The following is a 19,625-nucleotide window of genomic DNA, read 5'->3' on the forward strand; positions in this document are numbered from 1 at the left end:
AAATAAGAATTTATTTAAAAAAACTTAAAGTAGCCCTCAAATTACCCCTTATTACCCCTTATTACCATTGTTACTACTTTTGTAAGCTTTTTATGTTTTTTTACATTTAAAAAATAAAATGCATTCATCAGCCATTTGACACCTTTAAATGTGTCCTGTGCTTTCCTAATGCCTTACAGCCTTCTATATGGTCCTACTAACGAATTTGTCACTTTTTGGGGTGTCCAGGAAGATCACCCCACTTTTTCATGCTCTTTTCCCAATGGACGTTTTGGACAAGCGGAGATCAGGGGAGTAGCTTTGTAAGCAAAAAATGCAGCATATGACGTACAGTCATAGGGTTTATCTGCGCAGACCATTTCCCCTAAGGCCGTATTACCCTTTTGGCTAACTTAGGGTGAAGCCTAAGGGCAGGGCCTACGGACCTGTCAATTTAATTTTTGTGGAGGCGTTGTTACCTGCACCCTAGGTATGTTTGGAGACATTGGGGGGCCAGCGGACCAATAGCGCACTAGCGCTAATTCAAAGGAGAAAAGGAAAGGAAGAACAATTGCGCTGTGAGAAAAGAGGTCAGCAGAATTGATTAAAACTAGGTATTTGTGTCCGTGTGATTACTGAAAGTGTAAATGATGGCATAAGCTCTGCTTCCCAAACGTCAGCTGTAGTGGGGTGATAGACTGACGTGCCGGAGGGGACCCAAAATACCTGAGAGCCTAGGGGCCCGGCCATGTGTTAATTAGAGATGAGCGGGTTCGGTTTCTTTGAATCCGAACCCGCACGAACTTCACTTTTTTTTTCACGGGTCCGAGCGACTCGGATCTTCCCGCCTTGCTCGGTTAACCCGAGCGCGCCCGAACGTCATCATGACGCTGTCGGATTCTCGCGAGACTCGGATTCTATATAAGGAGCCGCGCGTCGCCGCCATTTTCACACGTGCATTGAGATTGATAGGGAGAGGACGTGGCTGGCGTCCTCTCCATTTAGATTAGATTTAGAAGAGAGAGAGAGAGAGAGAGATTGCTGTGATACTGTAGATTAGAAGAGAGTGCAGACAGAGTTTAGTGACTGACGACCACAGTGACCAGTGACCACCAGAGACAGTGCAGTTGTTTGTTTTATTTAATATATCCGTTCTCTGCCTGAAAAAAACGATACACAGTCACACAGTGACTCAGTCTGTGTGCACTGCTCAGCCCAGTGTGCTGCACATCAATGTATTGTATATAAAGCTTATAATTGTGGGGGAGACTGGGGAGCACTGCAGGTTGTTATAGCAGGAGCCAGGAGTACATGATAAATAATATTATATTAAAATTAAACAGTGCACACTTTTGCTGCAGGAGTGCCACTGCCAGTGTGACTAGTGGTGACCAGTGCCTGACCACCAGTATATTAGTAGTATTGTATACTATCTCTTTATCAACCAGTCTATATTAGCAGCAGACACAGTACAGTGCGGTAGTTCACGGCTGTGGCTACCTCTGTGTCGGCACTCGGCAGGCAGTCCGTCCATCCATAATTGTATTATAATATATACCACCTAACCGTGGTTTTTTTTTCATTCTTTATACCGTCGTCATACTAGTTGTTACGAGTATACTACTATCTCTTTATCAACCAGTGTACAGTGCGGTAGTTCACGGCTGTGGCTACCTCTGTGTCGGCACTCGGCAGGCAGTCCGTCCAACCATAATTGTATTATATACCACCTAACCGTGGTTTTTTTTTCATTCTTTATACCGTCGTCATACTAGTTGTTACGAGTATACTACTATCTCTTTATCAACCAGTGTACAGTGCGGTAGTTCACGGCTGTGGCTACCTCTGTGTCGGCACTCGGCAGGCAGTCCGTCCATCCATAATTGTATTATAATATATACCACCTAACCGTGGTTTTTTTTTCATTCTTTATACCGTCGTCATACTAGTTGTTACGAGTATACTACTATCTCTTTATCAACCAGTGTACAGTGCGGTAGTTCACGGCTGTGGCTACCTCTGTGTCGGCACTCGGCAGGCAGTCCGTCCAACCATAATTGTATTATAATATATACCACCTAACCGTGGTTTTTTTTTCATTCTTTATACCGTCGTCATACTAGTTGTTACGAGTATACTACTATCTCTTTATCAACCAGTGTACAGTGCGGTAGTTCACGGCTGTGGCTACCTCTGTGTCGGCACTCGGCAGGCAGTCCGTCCAACCATAATTGTATTATATACCACCTAACCGTGGTTTTTTTTTCATTCTTTATACCGTCGTCATACTAGTTGTTACGAGTATACTACTATCTCTTTATCAACCAGTGTACAGTGCGGTAGTTCACGGCTGTGGCTACCTCTGTGTCGGCACTCGGCAGGCAGTCCGTCCAACCATAATTGTATTATATACCACCTAACCGTGGTTTTTTTTTCATTCTTTATACCGTCGTCATACTAGTTGTTACGAGTATACTACTATCTCTTTATCAACCAGTGTACAGTGCGGTAGTTCACGGCTGTGGCTACCTCTGTGTCGGCACTCGGCAGGCAGTCCGTCCATCCATAATTGTATTATAATATATACCACCTAACCGTGGTTTTTTTTTCATTCTTTATACCGTCGTCATACTAGTTGTTACGAGTATACTACTATCTCTTTATCAACCAGTGTACAGTGCGGTAGTTCACGGCTGTGGCTACCTCTGTGTCGGCACTCGGCAGGCAGTCCGTCCAACCATAATTGTATTATAATATATACCACCTAACCGTGGTTTTTTTTTCATTCTTTATACCGTCGTCATACTAGTTGTTACGAGTATACTACTATCTCTTTATCAACCAGTGTACAGTGCGGTAGTTCACGGCTGTGGCTACCTCTGTGTCGGCACTCGGCAGGCAGTCCGTCCAACCATAATTGTATTATATACCACCTAACCGTGGTTTTTTTTTCATTCTTTATACCGTCGTCATACTAGTTGTTACGAGTATACTACTATCTCTTTATCAACCAGTGTACAGTGCGGTAGTTCACGGCTGTGGCTACCTCTGTGTCGGCACTCGGCAGGCAGTCCGTCCAACCATAATTGTATTATATACCACCTAACCGTGGTTTTTTTTTCATTCTTTATACCGTCGTCATACTAGTTGTTACGAGTATACTACTATCTCTTTATCAACCAGTGTACAGTGCGGTAGTTCACGGCTGTGGCTACCTCTGTGTCGGCACTCGGCAGGCAGTCCGTCCATCCATAATTGTATTATAATATATACCACCTAACCGTGGTTTTTTTTTCATTCTTTATACCGTCGTCATACTAGTTGTTACGAGTATACTACTATCTCTTTATCAACCAGTGTACAGTGCGGTAGTTCACGGCTGTGGCTACCTCTGTGTCGGCACTCGGCAGGCAGTCCGTCCATCCATAATTGTATTATATACCACCTAACCGTGGTTTTTTTATACCACCTAACCGTGGCAGTCCGTCCATAATTGTATACTAGTATCCAATCCATCCATCTCCATTGTTTACCTGAGGTGCCTTTTAGTTCTGCCTATAAAATATGGAGAACAAAAAAGTTGAGGTTCCAAAATTAGGGAAAGATCAAGATCCACTTCCACCTCGTGCTGAAGCTGCTGCCACTAGTCATGGCCGAGACGATGAAATGCCAGCAACGTCGTCTGCCAAGGCCGATGCCCAATGTCATAGTACAGAGCATGTCAAATCCAAAACACCAAATATCAGAAAAAAAAGGACTCCAAAACCTAAAATAAAATTGTCGTCGGAGAAGCGTAAACTTGCCAATATGCCATTTACCACACGGAGTGGCAAGGAACGGCTGAGGCCCTGGCCTATGTTCATGGCTAGTGGTTCAGCTTCACATGAGGATGGAAGCACTCAGCCTCTCGCTAGAAAACTGAAAAGACTCAAGCTGGCAAAAGCACCGCAAAGAACTGTGCGTTCTTTGAAATCCCAAATCCACAAGGAGAGTCCAATTGTGTCGGTTGCGATGCATGACCTTCCCAACACTGGACGTGAAGAGCATGCGCCTTCCACCATTTGCACGCCCCCTGCAAGTGCTGGAAGGAGCACCCGCAGTCCAGTTCCTGATAGTCAGATTGAAGATGTCAGTGTTGAAGTACACCAGGATGAGGAGGATATGGGTGTTGCTGGCGCTGGGGAGGAAATTGACCAGGAGGATTCTGATGGTGAGGTGGTTTGTTTAAGTCAGGCACCCGGGGAGACACCTGTTGTCCGTGGGAGGAATATGGCCGTTGACATGCCAGGTGAAAATACCAAAAAAATCAGCTCTTCGGTGTGGAGGTATTTCACCAGAAATGCGGACAACAGGTGTCAAGCCGTGTGTTCCCTTTGTCAAGCTGTAATAAGTAGGGGTAAGGACGTTAACCACCTCGGAACATCCTCCCTTATACGTCACCTGCAGCGCATTCATAATAAGTCAGTGACAAGTTCAAAAACTTTGGGTGACAGCGGAAGCAGTCCACTGACCAGTAAATCCCTTCCTCTTGTAACCAAGCTCACGCAAACCACCCCACCAACTCCCTCAGTGTCAATTTCCTCCTTCCCCAGGAATGCCAATAGTCCTGCAGGCCATGTCACTGGCAAGTCTGACGAGTCCTCTCCTGCCTGGGATTCCTCCGATGCATCCTTGCGTGTAACGCCTACTGCTGCTGGCGCTGCTGTTGTTGCCGCTGGGAGTCGATGGTCATCCCAGAGGGGAAGTCGTAAGCCCACTTGTACTACTTCCAGTAAGCAATTGACTGTTCAACAGTCCTTTGCGAGGAAGATGAAATATCACAGCAGTCATCCTACTGCAATGCGGATAACTGAGTCCTTGACAACTATGTTGGTGTTAGACGTGCGTCCGGTATCCGCCGTTAGTTCACAGGGAACTAGACAATTTATTGAGGCAGTGTGCCCCCGTTACCAAATACCATCTAGGTTCCACTTCTCTAGGCAGGCGATACCGAGAATGTACACGGACGTCAGAAAAGACTCACCAGTCTCCTAAAAAATGCAGTTGTACCCAATGTCCACTTAACCACGGACATGTGGACAAGTGGAGCAGGGCAGGGTCAGGACTATATGACTGTGACAGCCCACTGGGTAGATGTATGGACTCCCGCCGCAAGAACAGCAGCGGCGGCACCAGTAGCAGCATCTCGCAAACGCCAACTCTTTCCTAGGCAGGCTACGCTTTGTATCACCGCTTTCCAGAATACGCACACAGCTGAAAACCTCTTACGGCAACTGAGGAAGATCATCGCGGAATGGCTTACCCCAATTGGACTCTCCTGTGGATTTGTGGCATCGGACAACGCCAGCAATATTGTGTGTGCATTAAATATGGGCAAATTCCAGCACGTCCCATGTTTTGCACATACCTTGAATTTGGTGGTGCAGAATTTTTTAAAAAACGACAGGGGCGTGCAAGAGATGCTGTCGGTGGCCAGAAAAATTGCGGGACACTTTCGGCGTACAGGCACCACGTACAGAAGACTGGAGCACCACCAAAAACTACTGAACCTGCCCTGCCATCATCTGAAGCAAGAAGTGGTAACGAGGTGGAATTCAACCCTCTATATGCTTCAGAGGTTGGAGGAGCAGCAAAAGGCCATTCAAGCCTATACAATTGAGCACGATATAGGAGATGGAATGCACCTGTCTCAAGCGCAGTGGAGAATGATTTCAACGTTGTGCAAGGTTCTGATGCCCTTTGAACTTGCCACACGTGAAGTCAGTTCAGACACTGCCAGCCTGAGTCAGGTCATTCCCCTCATCAGGCTTTTGCAGAAGAAGCTGGAGGCATTGAAGAAGGAGCTAAAAGGGAGCGATTCCGCTAGGCATGTGGGACTTGTGGATGCAGCCCTTAATTCGCTTAACAAGGATTCACGGGTGGTCAATCTGTTGAAATCAGAGCACTACATTTTGGCCACCGTGCTCGATCCTAGATTTAAAGCCTACCTTGGATCTCTCTTTCCGGCAGACACAGGTCTGCTGGGGTTGAAAGACCTGCTGGTGACAAAATTGTCAAGTCAAGCGGAACGCGACCTGTCAACATCTCCTCCTTCACATTCTCCCGCAACTGGGGGTGCGAGGAAAAGGCTCAGAATTCCGAGCCCACCCGCTGGCGGTGATGCAGGGCAGTCTGGAGCGACTGCTGATGCTGACATCTGGTCCGGACTGAAGGACCTGACAACGATTACGGACATGTCGTCTACTGTCACTGCATATGATTCTCTCAACATTGATAGAATGGTGGAGGATTATATGAGTGACCGCATCCAAGTAGGCACGTCACACAGTCCGTACTTATACTGGCAGGAAAAAGAGGCAATTTGGAGGCCCTTGCACAAACTGGCTTTATTCTACCTAAGTTGCCCTCCCACAAGTGTGTACTCCGAAAGAGTGTTTAGTGCCGCCGCTCACCTTGTCAGCAATCGGCGTACGAGGTTACATCCAGAAAATGTGGAGAAGATGATGTTCATTAAAATGAATTATAATCAATTCCTCCGCGGAGACATTGACCAGCAGCAATTGCCTCCACAAAGTACACAGGGAGCTGAGATGGTGGATTCCAGTGGGGACGAATTGATAATCTGTGAGGAGGGGGATGTACACGGTGATATATCGGAGGGTGAAGATGAAGTGGACATCTTGCCTCTGTAGAGCCAGTTTGTGCAAGGAGAGATTAATTGCTTCTTTTTTGGGGGGGGTCCAAACCAACCCGTCATATCAGTCACAGTCGTGTGGCAGACCCTGTCACTGAAATGATGGGTTGGTTAAAGTGTGCATGTCCTGTTTTGTTTATACAACATAAGGGTGGGTGGGAGGGCCCAAGGATAATTCCATCTTGCACCTCTTTTTTCTTTTCTTTTTCTTTGCATCATGTGCTGATTGGGGTGGGTTTTTTGGAAGGGACATCCTGCGTGACACTGCAGTGCCACTCCTAGATGGGCCCGGTGTTTGTGTCGGCCACTAGGGTCGCTAATCTTACTCACACAGCTACCTCATTGCGCCTCTTTTTTTCTTTGCGTCATGTGCTGTTTGGGGAGGGTTTTTTGGAAGGGACATCCTGCGTGACACTGCAGTGCCACTCCTAGATGTGCCCGGTGTTTGTGTCGGCCACTAGGGTCGCTAATCTTACTCACACAGCTACCTCATTGCGCCTCTTTTTTTCTTTGCGTCATGTGCTGTTTGGGGAGGGTTTTTTGGAAGGGACATCCTGCGTGACACTGCAGTGCCACTCCTAGATGGGCCCGGTGTTTGTGTCGGCCACTAGGGTCGCTAATCTTACTCACACAGTCAGCTACCTCATTGCGCCTCTTTTTTTCTTTGCGTCATGTGCTGTTTGGGGAGGGTTTTTTGGAAGGGCCATCCTGCGTGACACTGCAGTGCCACTCCTAGATGGGCCCGGTGTTTGTGTCGGCCACTAGGGTCGCTAATCTTACTCACACAGCTACCTCATTGCGCCTCTTTTTTTCTTTGCGTCATGTGCTGTTTGGGGAGGGTTTTTTGGAAGGGCCATCCTGCGTGACACTGCAGTGCCACTCCTAGATGGGCCCGGTGTTTGTGTCGGCCACTAGGGTCGCTAATCTTACTCACACAGCTACCTCATTGCGCCTCTTTTTTTCTTTGCGTCATGTGCTGTTTGGGGAGGGTTTTTTGGAAGGGCCATCCTGCGTGACACTGCAGTGCCACTCCTAGATGGGCCCGGTGTTTGTGTCGGCCACTAGGGTCGCTAATCTTACTCACACAGCTACCTCATTGCGCCTCTTTTTTTCTTTGCGTCATGTGCTGTTTGGGGAGGGTTTTTTGGAAGGGACATCCTGCGTGACACTGCAGTGCCACTCCTAGATGGGCCCGGTGTTTGTGTCGGCCACTAGGGTCGCTTATCTTACTCACACAGCGACCTCGGTGCAAATTTTAGGACTAAAAATAATATTGTGAGGTGTGAGGTATTCAGAATAGACTGAAAATGAGTGTAAATTATGGTTTTTGAGGTTAATAATACTTTGGGATCAAAATGACCCCCAAATTCTATGATTTAAGCTGTTTTTTAGTGTTTTTGGAAAAAAACACCCGAATCCAAAACACACCCGAATCCGACAAAAATAATTCGGTGAGGTTTTGCCAAAACGCGTTCGAACCCAAAACACGGCCGCGGAACCGAACCCAAAACCAAAACACAAAACCCGAAAAATTTCAGGCGCTCATCTCTAGTGTTAATACGGCCCTGCATTTCCCTTGCTGCGTTCCAGACATACTGTAACAGAGTGACAGCAATAGAGCTGACCAGACATCTATTAATTACATAGCGGCACATGATACAACAGGACATTGAGAGACCAATTCACCAGTAGTGCAGGTGTTTCAGCAGCGGATTTCTTACATTGTGTTCTCTTTGTGATAAGAGAAGACACTCTGCACAAGTTACACAGAGAGTATTGCTATACCCAGGGAGATGCCATAATAGTTACACTTTCAGGAGTCTTCGCTAAATGTAAGAAACGCCTATTGCTGTCACATATGCCTTACCGTCTATATGTGCGTCCGAGAAGCAGACCCCGCACATTTGCTCATTGCTCATTGATTGGTTGACTGATTGATTGCTCTTGATTGATTGTATAACAGGCACAATACACAGAAGAAACATCCACACAACATATATTTATTTGCATTTATTTACATTTTAATTTGACGCATTTTAAAGGTCATCCTTACGGTGTTTCTTAAACGCTTGTTATATTATATAATCTGCTGGTGAGATTCTCATTGTGAAGTAATAGGGAATTGTCTGGTTGTGTAACTTCTATGGCGTCATGTTGTCTCATCTTATGGCATTAGGACGCAGGATCACTGGTGAAGATAAGGATCGATATCTGATAAAACAACTGGAATATATACTTCTATGTATTAAACTGCCTACTAACAGCTTTATGTTGTCTTGGTATGATGGCCAGTTATAACGCAGACCAGCATTTTTCGGTGTGGAGAGTTAATAATATCTGATCATATATGATTTTTAAATAATCAAAAAGAAATTTAAAATTGTTTAAAATAGATTTTATTCTTCTTATATTGCGGAATCTGCCCCCAACTACAGAGTAAATCACAACATTGTACATAGTTATATCTCAGACCTAATCAAAAGATATTATCTTAGATCCATCTTCTAGATGTTGGAATGCTACAAATGTCACATCATTTGCTATATATTGACCATCTGTTTAGTTTTTAAGTTTTTTTATTTTATTTTTTTCTCCAAAATGGCAGTTCCTGCATAAAGCAGTGTGTGGACTCCCAGGGGGCACGTGGGTAAAGCGCAATATGGGGCAGATGTATTAACCTGGAGAAGGCATAAGTAAGTGATAAACCAGTGATAAGTGCAAGCCGATAAACGCACTAGCCACTCAGCTCCTGTCAATTTGCATATTGGAGCTGATTGGCTGGTGCGTGTATCCCCTTGCACTTATCACTGGTTTATCACTTCCTTATGCCTTCTCCAGGTTAATACATCTGCTCCAATGTCCAGGGGAAACCTTATACAAGCAGATATCGCAGGTAGGAAAAATTGCTTATTTTTACTCAAGTATGAGAAGAATGAAGCAATGTTTTACTTACCATAATCCCCAGGCGTGCGATGCACAGGAGCTGGCGCTAATTAAATCTGCCCCCTACGTGTCATTTGGAGGTTCTTGTGCTATTTACATGTTGTATTATCAGGATTGCTCATCCATCAGCCACAATATTTCCCCGGTATCCGGACTCCAGGTCGACAACAAAAAGGTCGACACACCTTAGGTCGACACCAATTGGTCGACACACCTTAGGTCGACATGGTCAAAAGGTCGACATGGAAAAAGGTCGACATGAGTTTCTCACGATATTTTTCTTTTTTTAAACCTTTTCATACTTAACGATCCACGTGGACTACGATTGGAACGGTAATCTGTGCCGAGCGAAGCGAAGGCACCATGTCCGAAGCATGGCGAGCGAAGCGAGCCATGCGAGGGGACGCGGTGCACTAATTGGGGTTCCCGGTCACTCTACGAAGAAAACGACACCAAAAAAACCCATAAAAAACTCATGTCGACCTTTTCCATGTCGACCTTGTTCCTGTCGACAGTTTGTCCATGTCGACCATTTGTCCATGTCGACCTAAGGTGTGTCGACCAATCGGTGTCGACCTAAGGTGTGTCGACCTTTTTGTTGTCGACCCTGAGTCCCAAACCCATTTCCCCACATCAGTACAGTCACTAGGATGACACCACGTTGACTATAATGATTGCATGATCACTGCGCCTCATCTTCCAGTCATTATAGGTAGGTATAGCGGCTACCCACTGTGTGGTAGAATTGGCACGAAGGGTGACCTACAAGTTCCAAGCTCTGTACTTCATGTTTGGGGAGTCACGTCCATTTTCATGCGCTCTTGTTGTGTAGAAATGAGGGGGCTCAGCATAGAACATTGGACTTCAATCTTCTTATTGTCTCGTACTTAATGTATTTACACTATATATGAGTCTTCTTACACAAGGTCCAGTTAGAGTATTCTGCTGAACACAACAGCAGTAACCAGAAGACTCACAGACACCGACAGGCGCACCCCGGCTCCTGTGGCACCTTCATAGCTGGTTTCTGAGATGTTGAAGATCTGGACGGCCCCTGTTTTATTCTTTGTGGTGAAAGTGTTGAGCTGGACAGTGGTGGCATGCGTTGTCAATGTCATTTCACATGTGGCGGCGCCACTGATATTAGTTTGCTTCTGTATCCAGGTTACATAACTGGAAACCATGGTGTAGACCCCAGGCATGTTTGGTCTGGCACAGCCAGATCCCCAACTCACAACTCCGACTAGATTCCAACAACTACCAAGCTGGCATACCAAGGGGCCTCCGGAGTCTCCCTGGAGAATAAAAGAGGCATGAGGTTAGAGAGGTGCCCTAGCAGGAGAGACATATATAAACAGGGCTGAGCGTATTATTATTAATGGGGGGCCACCATGGGTTCACAAGGAACAGACCCACTTGTGGGCATGCCATGGGTGGGTAATTCGTCTACCATGGGTGGACCTAGTGCTGCATGGCTTCACCAAGGTACAAAGCTACATGGAGCCACGCTAATCGTGGCTCCGTCTGTGCCTGGGACGCCGAGAGTGTCTCCGTCTGGGGCGCGCGGGGGGGTCCGTGACGGAGACGCGCCCCATTCACTAGATTGGAAGAGCGTTTCTGTGCACTCCGGCGGGGCTAGGCGGACGGATCGCCTAATCACGTCGGGAGTGCACGTATGCGATGGAGCCGCACCATATGAGAGTGACTCCATCTGTACTTGCTTCTTTTTGCTTTTCTCCCTCCTCAGAATCAGCCCCATGGTCTGGAATGTTCAACCTCCCTAAATTAGGTTATTCTTACATTTCTTAAGTGTTCAGTATTTCCCTGTAACCAGTCCTATGTATGGTAGAACATATCATTAGTTACGTACACCCATATTGGAGCCTGTTATTCTCATGAACATGAATAAGCCCCCTCCCCGAATGAATGTGCCCCAACTGAGCAAAATTTTAGCATCCGTGCTTCAGCCGTCATTAGTGTCTGGAATTGCACCAGCCCCATGCTGGATGGAAGAGATCAACCTGTCACAGACGCCCCACCTGCGTCCGCACGCCTGCGGTAAATCACACCCGGCTCACGACACTCACATCAGACGCTGCCGCTATGTAATAATACTCGTCGCCTAAAAACGCCTGCTGGGCTTGAGGTTAGTTTCCATACGCATGAGATCTGACACAGCCGCAACTGTTCGCTACTTCGGCCGCACCGGCTGGCGCATGTGTGCAAAATGTTTTTAAATTCAGATGCATGCACAATCAGCTTGACATTTGGAGTTGTGTCCATTTCGACAGACATGTCCGGCTCGGAATCACAGCCAATAGGAGAAGGATAAAAGATGAAGCCAAGATTATGCCGTAATCATCTTATGGGGAACGACGATTTCATTAATTCAAGTCAGGGAAAAAGATTCAGCAAAATTCAGCAAATGAAAAGCACGGTATGCCCTGCAGGAGAGATGAAGGGTCTGGTTCTGAGCCTTGCGCTGCTGCAACCATGTTTGCTTTGGCGCAGCGGCACTGAAACTGCACTACTGGCTGCAGAGTACCAGATGCAGGGGCTATGGGACAATAATGGTGCCACCTCCAGGTCACTGTGCCGTCGGTGTTGGCACAAATTCGCACACCCCTCCCTAAGGCCCTGGATGAAGCTGCAACCATCTCACTTTCTATGTCTTTGGTCGCAACCATCGGGGCTTGCACCGGCCACTATGGTAGGTGCAGGTTCTCCGTCAGAGTATGGCCTCCAGTGTGAGCCATTAATCGTCTGAGTTCAGAGACTCCCCCATAACATGCCTGCATGACTCAACATCTCGGTGCGTCTTACTAGTCACCAATACATTTCCAATACATTTCAAACTCCGGACGTCTCAATCTGCCCTGCGGATCACACCAGGTGCACGTTTTTAGAGATTTCCCTGTATGCGCAGTAGCTAACAATCCCCATTTTATGAGACCATCAGCACTGCGCCGACTCAGAATAAGGCCCCAAATGTCAATGGTAAGACACTATACAGAATTAGACTGCAAAGGCAACCTGAACGGATGGGCATGGAAACAGGGCAGGGGTGGGCAGAGTTGGAACGTTTGGTACAAATAACCATACGGCAGTTTTTCTCCAAATGCAGCCCCACCTGAGTCAGGATTGTATCAAAATCCCGACACCAAGGTGGTAGGAACACTAGCCCTAATCCTCAACCCCCCAACCCTCCATACTCACAGACTGAACTTAACCCTCGTCCCCTTCACAGCCTAACCCTAACCCTTCCCGTGGTGGCTACCCCACCCTGCATCCTAACCCTGTGTCCTCCTTCTGGGTGGTCTTCAGTTTGCCGGCTGTCGGGGTCCCGGCGCACAGTATACCGGCCTCGGAATCCCGAGAGCCGGCATACCAACACTTTTTCTCCCTCTTGGGAGTCCATGAGCCCCCTGGAGGGAGAATCGCGCGCCACGGTGCCCGCAGCATGGCGAGTGCAGCAAGCCCGCAAGGGGCTCATTTGCGCTTGCCACGCTGTCGGTATGCTGGCGGTTGGGATCCCGGCGCCGGTATGCTGGTCACCGGGAGCCCGGCCGCCGGCATACCATACTACACCCCTCCTTCCTGCAGTCTAACCCTAACCGTCCCCCCTCAACCTAAAGCTAACACCCCCCTTCTCCCCCAGCACGCCCAGCTTATTTCTCTGGTGGCCCGTGAAATGTAGCAGCAGCAGCTTTTTCCGGTTCTGTTCCGTATACAGACCCAGTCACACACAATATACAAGCGTCATATATCACATTAATCAGCACATTGCACTGTGATTAAGAGTCTTAAGTCGCATTTTCGGCAAAAAAAAGACGCAGAACTTCACGGGATCTGGCGGCTCACTCACTGGATGTATGAAGACACATCTGTCAAAATAAAAAAAGTAAGAAGCAGATGCTACGGACGGATAAATTGTGGACAGAGATTGCCAGTTGGAAACCGGGCCTTTATGAGAAACAGTAACCTATCTTGGGAGATGAAAGTGGTGATCATACCTTCCCCCAATGGCCCCCTATCCCTAAGCCCCCCCCCCCCCCCACACACACACACACACACTCCCCGCAGCCTAAACCTAACCCTCCATCCCCCATCAATTATTTTCTCTGCAACATTGACGTTCAAGTGATAGTGATGGGCCGCGATCCATAATCCAAGTTGCATTGGCCCAGGATCCATAATTTTTGGACCAGTAGAGGTAAGAACGTTTTCATGAGCAGAAGGGTAAGGAGAATAACTCTGAAGAGATCTTCTCTTCTCCTTCCTACGTTCACTCCGGCGAGAAGCAGCGGTCTATAAATTCCTCCAGACCAGCAGGAGGATAATTGTCAGCCAATTCACCTTTTAGCTCTTCATTATGACCCACCAAATGTTATGGCGCTTAGCTGACATGTTCTAACAGGCATTGCTTGTCAAACTGGTGGAATTCCGCTGTGTATTCTAGAAAAGAGCAAGAGCTGATTGGCTGGTTCTTTACCTCCGTGCACTTTATCTCTCTCCATGGCTTAGTACATCTGCCCCGAGAACTCCCCTTTGCCCCACCCAAGTCTCCACTGTGGACGTACAGTATACTCTGACACGTGCTAGCTGAGAACAGATCCGCATAGGTGCCCTGGTGTGCGCTTCCTTCCTGAGCGTACACAGTGCGAGATCACTCAAGACACGCTACAGAAACTGGCATAGCATTCATTCTGTATCAGTCTCGGGTTTTGCACCCCAAGTGTACCCATCTGTTCCCAGTTACAAAGGTCTTGAATTTACCGATCAGCTTTAGAAGAATTTTTTTTTATGTTTTAAACAGTTCATTCTTTTTACTGGTCTGTAGGGTTAATGTTGCACAACTGAGAACCTCTGCCGGATCCTCAGCCTGTCTATGTACACTATAACTTCCAGTACTGGACTCCCCCGAGGGGGATAGTTGGTGGTGAGGTTTATAAATACAGCACGTACTTCAGTCACCTTTCCTTACCTGGCAGCCATCTTTTTTACCCTCGGGGTAGCCGGCGCAGATATTGGTGTTCATCACCGTGTTCGTGGATGAAGATAAGTTCAAGCTAGACTGGAAAATTTTATTGCACGCAGTGTAATTTATGAGAGGAAGTTCCACCTCCTGCTGTGGGAATGGTGAGGGCAGTTTCACTGAAAGACAACACACATATGGATTGACACGTTATTAGTTTATAATAATACTTCTCGTGCTCTCGTAAACATTGACCGCACTTATATTCCAGTCTGTCAGTGCCACCAGTGCAAAGTGCATCTTTTGTTTTATTCATTTACTTGTGTTAGTTGTACAATCCTCACTTTGAAGGTGTGTATTGTGTTATGATGGCTCAGTCCTCTACCGCAGCCTAACCCTAACCTTCCCCTCCCACAGCCTAACCCTAACCCTCCCCTCCCGCAACCTAACCCTAACCGTCCCTTCCCACAGCCTAACTCTAACCCTCCCCTCCCGCAGCCTAACCCTAACCCTCCCCTCCCACAGCGTAACCCTAACCCTCCCCTCCCGCAGCCTAACCCTAACCGTCCCCTCCCGCAGCCTAACCCTAATCATCTCCTCCCACAGCCTAACCCTAACCCTCTCCTCCCACAGCCTAACCCTAACCCTCCCCTTCCACAGCCTAACCCTAACCTTCTCCTCCCACAGCCTAACCCTAACCATCTCCTCCCGCAGCCTGACCCTAACCCTCCACTCCCACAACCTAACCATAACCCTCCCTTCCTGCAGCCTAACCCTAACCGTCTTCTCCCACAGCCTAACCCTAACCCATCCACAGCCTAACCCTAACCATCCCTCCCACAGCCTAACCCTAACCGTCCCCTCCTGCAGCCTAACCCTAACCGTCCCCTCCCACAGCCTAATCCTAACCCTCCACTCCCACAGCCTAACCCTAACCCTCCATTCCTACAACCTAACCCTAACCATCCTCTCGTACAGCCTAACCCTTACCAGCCCCTCCCACAGCCTAACCCTAACCCACCCCTCCCACAGCCTAGCCCAAACCATCCCCTCCCACAGCTTAACCCTAACCGTATCCTCCCGCAGCCTAACCCTAACCATCCCCTCCCACAGCTTAACCCTACCCGTCCCCTCCCACAGCCAACCCTAACCATCCCTCCCACAGCCTAACCCTTCCCTCCCGCAGCCTAACCCTCCCATCCCACAGCCTAACCCTAACCATCCCCTCCCACAGCCTAACCCTAACCGTCCCCTCTCACATCCTAACCCTAACCATCCCCTCCCACAGACGAACTCTAACCCACCCCTCCCACAGCCTAACCCTAACTGTATCCTCCCACAGCCTGACCATAACCATCCCCTCCCACAGCCTAACCATAACCCTCCCACCCCCCAGCCTAACCCTAACCGTCCCCTCCCACATCCTAACCCTAACCCTCCCCTCCCACATCCTAACCCTAACCCACCCCTCCCACATCCTAACCCTAACCCTCCCCTCCCACATCCTAACCCACTCCTCCCACAGCCTAACCCTAACCATCCCCTCCCACAGCCTAACCCTAACCCTCCTCTCCCACATCCTAATGTAATACCCTGGAACTGCAAGCACAAATCAACTGTGGCACTACAGGTGCCAGCATGGCTGTGTAATATAGAACAGATATACTTCTCTGAGGAAGCCGCTGAGTTACTATTAGGCGGAGAAACGCGTAAGAACCTTCACCAGTTGTCCGGTACCGGATGTGCTAAAGTTTTTTATCTGCTTATGCCTGGACCTTTTTTTTGGAATACTCCGGATAAGACCCACTAAAAACGGTTATTGAAAGCACCAGGAGTCGGGAGATACCAAATATCGGTCCATAACGGGTCAATTCTGGATCCTTGAAGCAGGTTGTATTCACTTCTAAACAATTGACTCTCTATATAAGCCTGACAGTCGAAATTACAGCATGTACCAAGCCTATTATTATTGCTTATAACTATCTTCTGCAACTAACTGCCTAACCTGTCACAGTGTGAACTGCCAATCATTGCCTCACCTGTTGCTACTAATTGAACGGCTCACTAACAATAATCAACTGCTGCTTTTTAAGAGACTGCCACGCTAGATAGAGCTTCTACATAATAGATCTAATTGAATGATTTCTTGGACTAAACCTTAATATAAAGGTTTAGAATTGCACTATACCAACTGTGCTAATTATGATATGCTTTGTAAGTACAACCGGTATCTAGGATTTAGTCCTATTAATGTGATTTTTATTGTTGTTTTTAATTGTGTTAAATAAAAAGCACGCTTATGTTTTAAATCAGCGCTGTTTTTGGTGTGTTTTTATTTTTATGTAACTTTAAAGGGTGGAGTACTCTCCCTTATTTAAACAGCTGCGATTGAAACAGAGTGTTCTTTAACTGAATTTATAAATAATTGATGCACACACCTTCTGTTTAGCTGTTAGCGCCAAGCCATTTGTTTGTTTGTAATATAGAACAGAGCCAGCAGCCTGCAGCTTGCAGCTTGCAGCACAGAAGGAGTTAACACATACTTACCTACAGTGTTTTTCTCCTCTCCGGGAGAAACCCGGAGAGGAGACGCTGCAGGTGCCTTCGGGGGTGGGGCCAGGCTGTGACATCACTAAGCCCCGCCCCTGCCACGGGAAATGCCATGATTCGCGGGTTCGCTGGAAGTGGGCGGGGCTAAAATGACGCGATTAGCGTCATTTTAACTCCTCCACCCGACGGACCTGTGAATGCGGGAGGTTATCTCCCCATCCTGCTCGCATCACTAGGGTGCGAGCAGGATGCGGGAGACCTGCCCACTCTTCCGGGGGTGCGGGGGGCTACCCCAAAAAATGGGAGCCTCCCGCAGCTTCCGGGAGAGTAGGTAAGTATGAGTTAACAGCCCAGCTCACAGCAATACAGATCAGTCTGCAAAATGCAAAGGGCATGACTCACCCATTTGCAACTCAGAGCGGGAAAACTCAGAGCGGAAAATCCCAGATGGAATGTATCCCTGGGAATGCAAGGTTATAAAAAGGTTGTCCTGCAGCAGCAGTGAGCAGACAGTGAGGAGACAGTGAGTAGTGTGTGTTGTCTTTGCAGCCCAGAAGCAGGAAGTGTTAGCAGGAGAAGCACGTGTATTAGCGAGCAGAAGTGTGGTGGATTAGCCAGAAAGATGTAGTCCCAGTGAGGACTCCCTACATGTGCATGTAGGGAGAGATACCAGCCACAGCAAAGCACTTGATGACAGAGGGAGACATCGCAGTGTGAGAGCAGCAGTATGCAGAATCCAGTGAAAGGGTGATGCCAGGAGAAAAGTGTGCTAAAGGTGTGAGTCTCGAGAGGTATCTGGGTGAAGTGGTTGGAAAGCCACACGGCGTGATTAGAAGCCCCCCACGGACAAGAATCCTCGCTAAGTAAAAGAGAGAGAGAGACGGTAACCTAATGTGTAGCACTACTGGTCACAGAATGCCCTGGTATGTACTGATGTTCGCCAGATATATATGCCGCTGCGACTATGTGATGCGCTGGAGGAGGTGCCCTGATGTGTGATCCACTGTAACTTATGCTTTCTGCTGGAGGAGTGTTCACAAGTTATCCCTGCAATATCCCTGTTTGATGTTAAAATAAACTTTATTCTGTTTATGAGATGGCCTGGCGCCCAATTCTTTATGCGCTGCACCGACACCTGTAGTCCACTCCCACAATGCACCTGTAATTGAACTCCTGATTATTCAGGGGACCCTCTGGTATCTGTGCCTGAACCCATGACCAGCTGGGGCAGAGTACGTGTGATGCACTATACACAGTGACTGCAGCTTTTGCATACCTAGTACCAGTGGAGTTTTACACTAACCCTAACCCACTCCTCCCACAGCCTAACCCTAACCGTCCCCTCCCACAGCCTAACCCTAACCATCCTTTCCTGCAGCCTAACTCAAACCCTCCTTCTATTTCCTAACCCTAATCCCAAGGCCAGTGCTCACCTTCGGGACCCGTCGGACTATTGGGATCCAGACTGCTGGGCTCCTGACCGCACTCCAATCAATGCAAGCAGCTGCTCCCGGTGACCGATCCCAATAGATAACTGAGTCTGACATGTAGCAAATGCGCTGGCACTCAGAGATTTCCAAACGAGTCACAGTACAGCCATAAGGCATCATGCTGCACCGTCTTTCTCTTGCAAGTCTCCATGAGTGCCGCCCACATTTGCTACATATATATGTGTGTGTGTGTGTATATATATATATATATATATATATATATTGAAATGTATCTGCGACCTTACAGACGCCCTACTTGGTTCTCTCACCTCCTTCCCCTAGGGCCCCCCAGCCGGCAAGCCAGCCCTTCATTCCATCCGGAAATTCCTGGTTGGGAGTCGGCAGGCAGATTGGCTGAATGTAGGAATTAAAGGTCACTGGATTCTTAAGTTCTATCAATGCTATGTCTCCAGAGGCTTCCACTGGATCAAACGTAGGGTGGACGTAGTACTGCTTCACAGGCATTATAACCCTTGTATTACTCGTTCCGGTGAGGTTCGTGGCGCCCATCATCACAAATAAATTACTGGGGTCTTTGTTACTGCAGAGGAATACAACATAATTATTCATAATAGGATAAATTATTTGCTGTCATTCATTTTTATCTCCCAAAACTCATGAAGTCTGGTACAAAACAGGCCCGGGTGCTGAGGGTGTGAGGCCACAGTGGGGGCATAGCTATGTACCATAGGCATCAGGGGTGGTGGTCACTGCACCACAGGGGTGTGGTTACACCTCACCTGTACCTCCGTACCCCTAGAGGTAATCTGCATCTGCTCCACCCCCTTTTGGCACCCCTAGTTACAGACACAGGCTGACCTAAAAATGGGAAACACTCAGTGTTTTACAAAGGCAAATGTCACTCGGGTCAGAATATTATTTTTCAGCAATATTTTTTATCATATGACATAAGGGAGCCGTACTGACTGTATGAAACAGATGTGTCCATCATCATCCTACACAAGGCAGTGGGTTTTCACAGCTCATTTGCCGT

The 19,625-nt window shown here is 47.8% G+C and overlaps 1 protein-coding gene across 1 annotated transcript; it reads right to left on the reverse strand.

Annotated features, from left to right (window-relative positions):
• Positions 1-10,248: 10,248 nt before the first annotated feature.
• LOC134945712 (serine protease 33-like) lies at positions 10,249-19,164 on the reverse strand. The gene is made up of 3 exons (XM_063935163.1): positions 18,901-19,164; positions 14,601-14,770; positions 10,249-10,911 (listed from the first exon to the last, which is right to left on the reverse strand). Exons 1-3 carry the CDS (start codon positions 19,142-19,144, stop codon positions 10,549-10,551), a joined length of 777 nt encoding a protein of 258 aa, XP_063791233.1. The 5' UTR covers positions 19,145-19,164; the 3' UTR covers positions 10,249-10,548.
• Positions 19,165-19,625: the final 461 nt, after the last annotated feature.

Source organism: Pseudophryne corroboree, chromosome 7 (genome assembly GCF_028390025.1).
Source record: "Pseudophryne corroboree isolate aPseCor3 chromosome 7, aPseCor3.hap2, whole genome shotgun sequence".
NCBI lineage: Eukaryota > Metazoa > Chordata > Amphibia > Anura > Myobatrachidae > Pseudophryne > Pseudophryne corroboree.